This window comes from Lycorma delicatula, chromosome 6 (assembly GCF_047948215.1).
Source record: "Lycorma delicatula isolate Av1 chromosome 6, ASM4794821v1, whole genome shotgun sequence".
Lineage (NCBI taxonomy): Eukaryota > Metazoa > Arthropoda > Insecta > Hemiptera > Fulgoridae > Lycorma > Lycorma delicatula.
In genome coordinates this window covers 77,990,863-78,003,492 of record NC_134460.1, presented here as the reverse complement: position 1 = coordinate 78,003,492, position 12,630 = coordinate 77,990,863, and the positions used below count along the sequence as shown (strand labels likewise).

General features: G+C 30.7%; 1 protein-coding gene across 1 annotated transcript in view; it reads right to left on the bottom strand.

Moving 5' to 3' along the window:
* The window catches only part of kek3 (leucine-rich repeat, immunoglobulin-like domain-containing kekkon 3 protein), a 57,974-nt gene extending 45,784 nt beyond the window's left edge, over positions 1-12,190 (bottom strand). The window contains exon 1 of the mRNA XM_075369623.1: positions 10,633-12,190. Coding sequence (XP_075225738.1) covers positions 10,633-12,134 — 1,502 coding nt within the window. The 5' untranslated portion in view covers positions 12,135-12,190. The remainder of the gene's footprint in view (positions 1-10,632) is intronic.
* Between the last annotated feature and the right edge of the window lie 440 nt (positions 12,191-12,630).

Below are 12,630 nucleotides of genomic sequence, written 5' to 3'. Positions count from 1 at the left end.
ACCAATTGAGAGAGAGAGGGTGGTGAGACAAACGAAACTGAGTCTGTCCAGTTGGTGAGTACCCATTCCACCTGGAGGATTTAAAAAAAATCAGGGTATCATTACCTAAGAGTATGTATTAACAGTTAAGCATCATCAGTTTAAACATGTGCTATAACAAATTGAGTTTCCTTCAGATTATTAAATAGTCACTTGAAGCAAGTTTTAAACTAACTTAAGGAAAACCCTAGGCCAACTACAGAATTATGTGGCTTGTGGAAGTATTAAATGTTTAAACTGTTTAGTTAGATCTCTACTGACACTTAAATCTCTGTTCAATAAGGTTTAGTACATCTTTCAGTTGTAAAATAATTTAATTGTAAATTAATCCTTTTTATCCTTACATAAGTACTTTAATATTGTACGTGCAAAATATCTTTGTAGCTAAATATTTTAATGGCATTTTAGGCTCTTCTGAAAGTTATTATTTATTCATTAAAATAATGTTGATTCAAAATTGTATTATTTGAGTGGAAAATTTATATAGATTTTATAGTTCAGAAGGCCGTAGGAAAGTTTTTTCAATATGATGGATTGGAGCATCACAGGTGGTTACAATTTAGTGTGTTTAGACAAGTCCCTGTCTACGTAGTAGTCGCTGTAGTAACTGTGTCATGTCATTTTCTTTTTAGCAGTGATGGTGAAAAGAGGTAGTCATGTCACTACGATTGAAAACTGAATACCAGGCAATTTTGCACATGGGTTGATCAGTGTTTAGAGGAGATCATTACTGTGCTTGGAGAAAATTATCTTCGTTATGCAATAATATTTAGATGTACTGGGAGTTTAAAAGAAGAAAGTTTGAGTCAGATTGACCGTCTTTGTCTATGACTGAGGGAAACATTGATGCAGTACAAAAAATGCTTGAGACAGACAGCCATATGACCACCACCAAAAAATAGGGATGTCCTTGAGCATTATTGCACCAACAGTTCATACTTGTTCTGCATGATCACCTTCAAGTTAGAATACATTATATTCTTTGGCCGCATAACTTGATCGATGATCAGATGGCACATCATATTTCACTGAGTCGTAAAATGCTGAAAAAGTTTGAAAATGGGAAATCTCTGTATGTGAATACACTGATAGTTACATTTTCACTTCTTTTCACTTCAAACCGTGATAAGAAGGCGCTGTCTAACCAGTCTTTGTCACATAGCTTGATTGTTTTTTTCAAAAGAGCTTGTGATTTTTTCGCGACTCTTCTCTACTGTTGAAACTGTGGATGAAGAAAGTCCATGTTTTTTGCTAACATCTGGCTTTGTTAGGTCTCGTTCCAGTTCTTAGATAATATGGATTTTATCACTCACGGATTTCCGTGACGATTTTGACGAGATCGTTCATTACAAATGAACAGGAGTACACGTTTTTAAAAATACACTATGTTTTTTAAGCAAGACACACTAAAATGAAAACGCATTTACTGACGTGACTACATTATTACTGTACTGTATTTGGTTATTGGGTGTCCGATCGATCATTTTAACGCAGTACTGTTCGTTTAACTCATTCAATTTTTAAACTGAAAATTATGACTGAATTTACCAGTGGGGGTAGAATAAGTAAAATTTATCTTTAACCACGCCTCTCTTCAGTTTTTCACTTAAATCGTTTAAAATGTGCTGTAGAGTTCGATGAATCTTTTTGGGCGGTTTTGACGGATCATTGTTTGGCCCCAGTCTTTCTTGGAATTTTGCAAACAAAAAAACCCGCGTAATTAAAATAACTACTAGCCTCTTTGTAATACCGCCTAAGATAAAATGAACAATCCTAAGATAAAATGTCACAGTCTTTATGTATAAATTGTAAATGTATGTTTCGTAAATGAGGAAATGAAATTTCCCATGCTTTGAGATTATTTGGTTGTTTAACATTTTTTGAATTAAGGGTTTTGAAAAATCAAAATGCTCGTAATAACCAAGTTTATGATATATCGATACCTAACAAAAAGCAAGTTAATTTATCATTAATGAGATTGAAAACCAAACAATCCCGGAATTTCGCTAGTTACAACCAAGATCTCGTTACAATCGAACTCGTTATTCGCCGGTTTCACTGTATTATTATTATTATGTACTTCTTTGCTATTAATTGTTTAATAATATTACTGCTACACATTAATAGTTTTGCAGTTTCTTTGCAACAGAGCTTTAGAGATGTAGCTGTTAATAAATATTAATATTAGTTTGTCTTTTGTTTAAATATTTATTAATATTTTCATATGTTTTTGGGATATATCTTTTTATTATTGATGTCTTTAATTTTATTTTATTTTTATTGTATGTGTATATTATTAAAATTGTATGAATAAAATAAGTTTTTTTTATATTGATATTTTGTGGTGTCTGTAGGGTTTAAAAAGTTTTAGAAGTAAAAAAATATAAAATCAAAAACTCCTCCTCATACACATCTCACCTGACACTTTAGAAAAAACAAAGTAGTAAATTATGTTAATAGATATATTAAAAAATGAAGTTTGCTATAAAGTATATTTAATGGATTCATATGTATTTCATATCGATAAAAACAACTGTAGTTATATGTTGTTTTTTTAGGGAAGAAGCAAAATTTATTTCTGCTGTATGTTATTTAATTACTGCAGATAAAACCATAAGTAATAAATTTTACTGTAATATATTCACCAAATAACTAACTGTTCCAGTCTTTGCAACGACTATTCAATTTAACCAATAATTCTATTTGTTTTACATATTGTTGTTTTACAATCGGCCTATTAACATACGCAAATTCATATATAATATTTTCAGTTTAAATCTTTATTGACTCCCCTCTCTCTTGTTGCGTCGCTGCAGTTTCATTGCAATGTTCATTACCTCGAAATTACCTGTTGTAATTATAATCAGTGTAATTATTGTTGTAGTGCCTAATTAAATCAGATAATCATTTAACATTGGAATTTGGGAGAAACAAAGGTAGTAATTTACCATTTGATAACGTATGCAAAATAGCGTCATGAACTGTGATATGTATGTCCCCCTTCACCTCTTTCTCGTCTATATTCTGATATACAGCTCTCTATCTGTTCCTCTCACACGTGTACACACATATATACAAATTTGACACCTCCTTCCATTTCTATCTCATTCATCCCTGATATATCAACCTAGTTTTATGATTCAACAGCGTGATGACATAAATTTATTATGTAAACTGCTATCATATCGATTCTGTCTCTCTTCCTTGGCTTTCATTTCTTGTTCTCTTCCCTATTCTCTATTTCATTTTTCCTCCGATGTTACCCTTGTTCCTAGTTTTCTGTTACTCTTGTTTTCCTTCATATTATGCTGATAGAGTCTTGACATTATATAATAATGAACGTACTCCATCAGTCATTGTTTAATATACATATACTTCTGATTCATATGTATCTACACATGAATTTATATATTTTCCCATTACTCCTTGTTTATCGTATAAATAAATTTAGTATGCTAAAAAATTTTGATTCATTTCATTACTGTAATTCTGTTAGCATAACCACTGATGAATATTTTAGTTGAATTATTTTGAATGATTTGACTACATGTAGATTCTGCTGGATTGCAGAATTAATATAATAAACTAAATCATAACTTTCTTTTTCTGTTTAGCCTTCAGAACCAACATAAGGTATTACTTCAGAGGATGATATGTATGAATATGAATGAAGTGTAGTCATGTACAGTCTCAGGTTGACCATAACTGAGATGTTAATTGAAACCCAACCAGCAAAGATCACCATTATCCATAATCTAGTACTAAAATCCATGTAAAAGTAACTGCCTTTACTAAGATTAGAACCTTAGAACTCTCGACTTCAAAATCAGCTGATTTGCGATGACAAGTTTCAGCCGATTTCAACTTTTATATGAATTTGAGTACTAGATCGTGGATAACAGTATTTTTAAATAATAAACTAAATCATAACTGAAGCATTTATAAGTTTCTTCTTTTAGGTCTTAATTCTTCTAATTCTGAACAAAGGCCTATTCTGTGCTCATCCATATCTTCCTTCTTGTTTGTTTTCTACAGATTTAATACCTATCATCTAATTTATTTATTTTAACTGTCCAGAAGAGTCTACTTTCTACAAGCAAAGTTTTACATATTAATAAGCATAAAAATTTATTTTATATTGCTTTAGTATTCTAAAAAAAACATAGTACTTGTATTTATTTATTATGCAGTAGAAATACCTAACATTAAAGGCTTGTACTTTAATAAGATATTTCTTATCACATAGATATTGCTCATCGTAGAACTCTAATTTGAGTTTATAATTTTTTTTTTTTTTTTTTTTTTTTTTTTTTTTTTTTTTTTTATTGTAGGGAATTGTGTGGATTAATTCTACATCTTACATTCTAATTTAACATAATTTCTTTTTTTTTAATTAAAATTTTTACACTAGTTTTAATTATTCTTGTCTGATTATTTGCTCAGTATTATTTGAACAAGCCTTTGTAATTTCACAAGATTTCTATGGAAATTGCAACAAACTATTATGATACTCATTGCATTTCTGCATTATGAATTTTCTTTATGCTTGCATAGGAATTTCTGGTTTTTTATTGTCTTCATTATTTTGAGTTTCTTCATTTAAAAGTTAGAAACAATGTCATCATCAGTCAGCAGAGGAGTTATAAGTTAAGTAAGAAATAATGGCATCATCAGTCAGCAGAAGAGCTATCAGTTTATCATTTATAGCATTCCACCAAATTATCTCATTACAGTCTTCAAATATTGAATATTCTAAAACTAGAATAGAATTTAAAAATTTGTTTTGCCTCATCATTCTCTGTTTCTGTACCATATCCTGCCATTTAAAAAAAGTTTTTAAGAATCTGATGTGAACTTATTCTTAGCTTTGATTAATATATTTAATGAATTAAAAAGTTTAATTTTTTATTTTAACAAATGTATATAATTATCAGTTATCTTTTTTAAAAAGATATAATTTTCCGTTTGCCCTTTCTGTGTAATGTTTTGATTATTTTGACATGAGTAGCGCTCATTAATACTGAATTTTGAATACTCATTAATACTGAATACTGAAATTATTACATGTGTTTATCAAATTTATCAGTACATTAGGCAAAATAATGATATATGTACGTCATGTTTTCTTCTATAGGCTTGAGTTCCCAATAATCCGATTCAATAAAATGAAAGTACGATTATAATAATAGAAAAAACCTTTTGTTTTGTCTTGCATAAATGAAATGATATTTTTTAGCTTGATTCAAATCTACACACCAGAAGTCATTACTTGAATCAGTTAAACATTCTATTAATATTATTCAAGTAATTTTCATTCTTAAAATATCATTAAAGAGATCAACAGTAATATTTTTAAGTTCTGCTGCATGAACTTCCTCTGAACTCTGCTTCAAATTATAAATTATAATATTATTTTCTTTACTAAATCTGACTGATTCATTGCGATAAGTATTAATTTTCCTTTCTAAAATATCTCAAAATTCTGTATATTTATATCATATCCTTTTGTTTAGTAATTAATTTAAAAATTTTTGATATCCCCTGATAAATTATCATTAATCTCACATTTAATTTATAATTTTCTCTAAATGGAAAAGTGCTTTTCCATTTTATAGAATAAAATCGTAGTAATTATAAAACATTAAGTTTAACTTTTTCTTTTTATGAAAGAAACTTAATCTTTTTTTTTAATTTTTACATATTTTAATTTTTGATTTTTTTATAATTAAATCTATAATGTTATTTGAATATTGCCTGTTAACAATTTTTTTTTTTAACCTGAATGAAAAAGAACAAAATAAGAAATATCATATAAATTATGTAGATAATATATAGTATTCTAATTCTAATTTATAATAGTCAATAGGTCAGTTCAAAATGTTTTAATACTAAACAAAATACACATTACTTTACCCTTTTTCTCCTATTTTAAGCTTGACTGTTAAATTTTGTTACAGAGTTTGATACAACAATAACAAAATTATGTGTAGCTCTCTACAAACTCTAGTAATCAACCTCATAAAGTATATAGCATGAAACGTATATTTTGTCAGTCTTAGTGTTACGCTCTTCAAAGATGCTTTTGCTTTGATTTCCTACAGACTTATCTATCTTAATAAACTTACTAGTATGACAGTAGGGTACAAATGGCGTCAGTGCTTTCTTTTCTCTGTATCCAGTTGTTTTAGCCACACTCACAGAACTATTCTCTTAATTTCTTATTAAGCTCATTTTTTATCATATTTGAACAAATCTATATCCTTCCTTTGATGCAAATACAATATTCCAGCAAATATCTTCTTATTTTGGGACATTCGATTTGCTATTTCCTTAACTGCGTTTAATAGTTTATTAAATACTTTTTAGATACCCTTTATTCAGATCTTAAAGTCTGGATTTCAAAACAGTTTAAAGTGATGCTGAAAAAATATTTAATTAATCTTTTCTGCACATCTGTTATTGTTTCATCACAATATTATAAAGATGTAATGTAAGTTGACTCGCTATTATTCTATTTTCATTTATTAATGTTAATGCTTTTGTTACCATTATTTTATGAAGGGTAGGATGATTATTTACGTTATATTTTTAATAATTTTACAAAAGCCATTATGAATCTTGGCATATAACCATCTTTCATAAAGCACATTATCTTATCCATTCTGATAATGTGTAGTTTTAAAGTCAGTTGAAGGCAGCTCAATAGAGCAAATGATTGACAGGTGTAAAGAAAATATATTAAAGCTAGAATACAGTAGTGACAGCTATCAGTGTGAGACATTTGCTATGAAGAAGTCGTCTGACATTTGCATTTGGGATACCAACTTAATGCATAGGTACCTTATGGCTTCTGGTGATATTTCAATCTACCTTTCTTGTAATTGCTGCTTACCATGATATTCTTCTTAATTGAAAAATTATGAAATGTTTAAATTACCACATGGTATTAGTAGTAGTTTAGGACATGGTATGGCCAAATGTTTTTAATTTTTTTAATTTGTTAGGCTTATATCTGAATTTTTTAATATACAGAGTGAGCAACATAAAACCAAATCCATAATGAAACCACTACCCAACACTATTTATAAAAGACTCTCACACAACTAGAGTGACTAGTGGGTGTATATGTTACTACTGATTGTTGCTGCCATTTATCAGGTGGTTATGTGTCAGTGCAGTATACGTTTTGCTGCAGTGCAATATTGTGAGTGCAGTTGTGTTTGTGTAAAATGCATTCAATTCAATCCAGGAGAGGATAGCTATAGTTGAGGCCTATATTTGTTCTGGATCATTTGAAGAATCATGTCAAGAATTCGTAGAAAAATTTCTGAATCCCTGTATTCCAGCAAAGAGTAGCATACACGATTTAGTTAAAAAATGGCATACATCAGGTTCGGTTTCAAATGCAAAATGAAATAGGCAACCTTCCGTTAGGACTCCACATGCCATTGCCGATGTTGAAAGGAGAATTACTGCCAGTCCAGTAGATGCCACTTTTGAAGAAGATAAGACAGAGCAACATGTCACACATCAAATATTTCACTGAATCGTGTTCATGCAGCTTTCATAAATGAATGAACTGTCAGAGGATGGTGGCCTCCACATTTCCCAATGTTGTCTACTTGCGATCTTTTCCTTTGGTGTTACTTAAAGGAGAGAGTTTATGCATCTAATCCCCACAATATTGATGAACTGAAGGTGAAAATTCAACGAGAAATCAATGCAGTGACAACAGTGTTTTCCATCAGATTACTCTCAATATGATCAGTCAAGCACAAAAGTGCATCGATGCCCAAGGTGGTCATTTTGAACATCTTTTGTAACAATAAGTAAGTAAATGCAACATTTAAATTACGTTTTATGTTTTTCGTATTTAATTTATCCGTATCATTCATAAAATCTCATTCCAACATAACCTACTGATTCTGCAGCGGTTACATTATGGGTTCGGTTTTATGTTGCTCAGCCTGTATTTTCCAGGTTTGATTTGCTGTTGGTAGGAGTCCTCACACCTCTACCTCATTACTTACATTCTATAACCGATTTTTGCTAATTTATTTATATATCTATTTTGTTATATTTTTGAGAGAAATAACCATTTAAATTTGATGATACTTTACATTTATGGGGACCGTAAAAAAACTCTTGTATTTTTTTGTGAACTTCTTATATTTTCAAATGATTGGAAAATTTTGTAATGATATATTTTCTTAGATGACGATTACTGCAAGCAGTATTTGTTATTCATGTTTTCCAGGTGATGATAACCTCCTATAATTTGTTTGTTTAGCTTCACTGTAACACTCCAAAGAAAAAAAATACTGTTTTTAAGTTTAGTTAAAAACAGTATTTTTAGTTTAAAAACTGGCATAGTATTATTTTACTCATACTAATTTATTCTAAGTTACAAAAATACAGAATAATCACTGGTTAATTAAGCTACCTGTTCTTATCTGGTATTTATATCTGTTTATACCTGATACTTAAACTCTGTTTAAGTGTTTGAACCGTATTTTTTTTTTTTTAAAAATGACATTTTTAGTTAAAACTGATATTTTGATTATTCCTGTTAATGTAAGTTAGGTTAGTGATGAATAATTTAAATATAAGTCAACTGAGTACACAATAGTGTTTTGAGTAACATTCATTAATTCTATTGAAGCTTGAAACTTAATGAGGTTTCAGTACTTGAATATTTGAATGGTTTTCTGTGTTTCTTTATGTTTATTCTTAACATTTCAAAAAAAAAAATCTTGTCATACAGTTATTGCACTCATCTTAATCATTCTTATTATGGGAATGATCTCTTTCTTCATGTACAATGATTTATTTTTTCCATCAATTGTATTAGATTAACATGTTTGTTGCCTACTGATGTTTGTGGTATTAGAAAACTATTTACAATGATTTTTATTAATACATATATATTTATTTACTGGTATATTTAATAACCAAAAACATGTTTTTTCAAAATGAATGATTAAAATACTTTTTTATAGTTTGTTTTCTGTTGCAGTGAAATAAATATTATTTTTAATTTGATTTACTTATTGCTGTTTTTAATCGTTATATGAAAATTACAACTTCAGGTTTTTCCATTAACATTAGTTTTAAATTTTATTAAACAACAACATTTTAATTTAACAGCCTTACATGAGACAGATTACGTATGACACCATTCCATTTTGTAGTTATCTTTATCTATAGTTGTTTAAGCATTTTTATATCTGATCATCATCTTTAAAATAATTATTTTTTATTAAATTTATTTGTTTTGACATTATCATATGTAATGTAATCAGTTTTGCATAACTTTGTGAAGAATTTATCAAGTGATCTAGTTTTCAAGGAAATTTACACATTTCGTATAATAGTTTGTCTTAAAACAATGTCTGATGCGATTTTAATGGTGTTACCATGAAGTCAATGGCAGTTAAAAATTAATTAAAGAAGGAAACAGTTTACTTAATTGTTTGTATTGTAATGGTTTTTTTTTTTTTGACTTTTACATCATATTTGTAATGCTAGCAGTGTTTTTGTTTCATTGTCTTTTTAAACAAATAATTACAAAATAAAATGTATTAGGTGTATATATAATTATAGTTTTTACATAAAAGTAAGAATGTTACATTATTTTAATTAAAATGAAAAATTTATTTAAAATTAGGCAATAGCTAAAAGAATATAAAATTTTTCAAGACAATTCTGTTTGAAAAGAAACCATTAAAACACAATTTTTCGTTATAGTAGCTTTCATAAAAATCAATGGACTGGTGATAATCGGTTTAAAAAAGTTAACCTCGGTCCATACGTTTTTATGGTGTTCCTAGTACGTAAGGTTTCTCACCAAATAGCCTTCAAGAAATTTCCTTTAAATAAAAATTCTTTTTTAGGTATTCTTTTTCACTTAAAAAACAAAGTTCTAAATCGTATTTATAGATATTAAACCGAGTTAATAATACAAATTTTTTTGCCATAAAAAAAGTCAGAATGTGAGTTAGTATTGTATATGTATTGTGGTCAACGAGTCATTTGCAATTGTGAAAGGAATTTTTTCTGTAAAAAAAAATAAAATAAATATTTTTCTGTCTTTTTGCCATCTTATATTCTTATTGTTACCACACTTTCATTTATCCTTATTAGATTATTGATTTGTTAGATTTTGTTTGTTCTAATTGCTTATTAGTTACAGAAATAATTGTCAAAATTGTCTGTCCTTAACACCAAACGGTAGGAAAAAAGCTTAAAGAAAATAAACATTTTTAACGTTTTTAATAATCTGAGTGAATTTATTATTTTTTTGTTATGAAAGTTTAACTTTTTCCTCAATTTAATAATTTTAGATCACTATATCAGAGAAGTGGTCTTGGATGTGATAAAATGCTCGTTTCCATAGAACAATACAGTTAAATAACAACATCGAATACTACTAGTAAATGATGGAGCGTTAATTTGCATAATGTGTTTCTAGCATCTTGAAAATAAGTCTATATCAAGAATTGTATTCGGCCTTAAAAAATCGTTTGGTTAAGCCCAGAGAAAATGGTTGTAAAAATATAAAAATCAGTATAACGATACATTTTGTTAACTTGCCTAGTGTTTTGAAGCGACGGTTGACCGGTTTGCACTCTGTGTTCGTTTTCTGGAAGCGCTGTTCTGCACCTTGAAGTCTCGTCCTCTTCCTCGACATCAGCGTCTCTTTCGTCGGCGGGGATCCCTCGGTATTCGCTGTGTCTCGGGTGCTGTTTCAGCGGACCCACAACGGCTACTTCAGAATAACCGTTCGCTCCTTTCGGGACTCCGCTGTGATTCATCACTACGGTCGCCGGTTTGTGATTCAGTTCTATCTTTTCGTAACTGTCACCGCGACGTAGACTCGACTGGAGAGCGTTTTTCTGTCGTATAACGCACATACACAACACCGCTAAGCACGACGCCAATAGAAATAAAGCGGCTATCAAAACACTAGCTAAAAGTACTTTCCACGACGCTATCGATACGTCGCTGTTTATTTTTTGGGTCACCGATAAAGTGACGTTACCTTGCGCTCTACCGGCCTTATTTTCCGCTACACAGAAATACGTTCCTGCATCTTGCATCTCGACCGCGAGGATAGTTAATCTACTCGTATCTTCAAATAGATGTAACACGTATAATTTTTTACTAGAGGCGGAAAGACCGCTCGATATATTCGCCACTACTCGATTTTTCCACAACCACCTCACGGCCGGTCGAGGGGAACCGCCTACGCGACAACTCATACTGATGTTACGACCCTCTTCGGCTTGAACTTTACCGTTAATTACCGCTATCGAAGGCGTACACGCGAATTCATCTAATTCTAATTTATCCCATGTTCTTCCTGAAAGCCGACGCGGGAATTTACACACGGGGGGTATGCTGTACGGTATGTTTTGTCTTAACATCCACTCGCGTAACGATCTTAACCCGCACGAACAGTTCCACGGATTTCCGGTCAATTCCAGTCCGTGTAAACTATCCAACGATGTCAAAGTCGTCGACCTTACGTCCGTTAACTTGTTCTTATCTAATTTTAACCATTCTAAAGTATTTTGTAGTCCGTTGAAAGCCTTAGGTTCTATCGTTCCTAAACGACAGTCGGATATATCAAGACGCACCAACTGCGGCAAATTGATAAACGCGTCGTTTAAAAGTCTCTGAATGGGATTACCGTTAAGTTTGAGTTCGCGCAGTTCAGAAACCGACTCGAAGGCGTGGGATGGCACGGCCGGTAAGTGATTATAGCTAAGGTCTAATTCCACTAAATTTGTCAGTTTTCGAAACGCGTAACGGTCGATACTTTTTATTCGACATTTCGCGAGAAAAACCTTTTGCAAATTTAGAAGATTGGCGGTGCGAAACGCATCGCGTTCTACGCTCGTTATCGGATTTCCGGTTAAATCGAGAACTTGCGTGCCGGAATCCAGATGTTGAGGTACACCGGTAAGATTGGTGTTCATGCAAAAAACCGCTTCTTTTCCGTTTTTCCATTTGCATTCGCAGGCGCTCGGACAATCGGCCACAGTTTTCACTGCGACTAGCACCAGCCACGCGATCTGTAACCTCCATAACATTCCGCCTACGACTTCTACTGACCTTCCAGATCATCTTCTTCTTCTCTACCAGCGGCCATTCCCTGTAACACACACAGAAAAAAATAATTTCTTTGATACAGTATCGATTTAAAATCTCTTGAAAATTCATCATTGTTTTTGATAATTAATATTTTCATTGCTATGTGTACGAGTAATGTAATCAGCTTTCGCAAATGAATTTTACAGAATCAGATTTGTACATCTACTCGGAGACATTACTGGGATTTATAAAAATATTAAGAGAATTGTTACGAAATATAAAAATCTACAGTTAAAAAATCGGGATGAAAAAGTATAGGTCGAAGTGATGTAGCTATCTTATAATAAAATCTTTAGCGCGTGCTGTGTAACTCCCTTCGGATGCAAATACAGCTTTATTAATGTTTGCAATTCAAATTTAAATGACTCCTTCAGATTATACCGTATGTATTTTTATTAAATGTAGTTGTCTGTTTCCATTTGCTAATCGGATTAA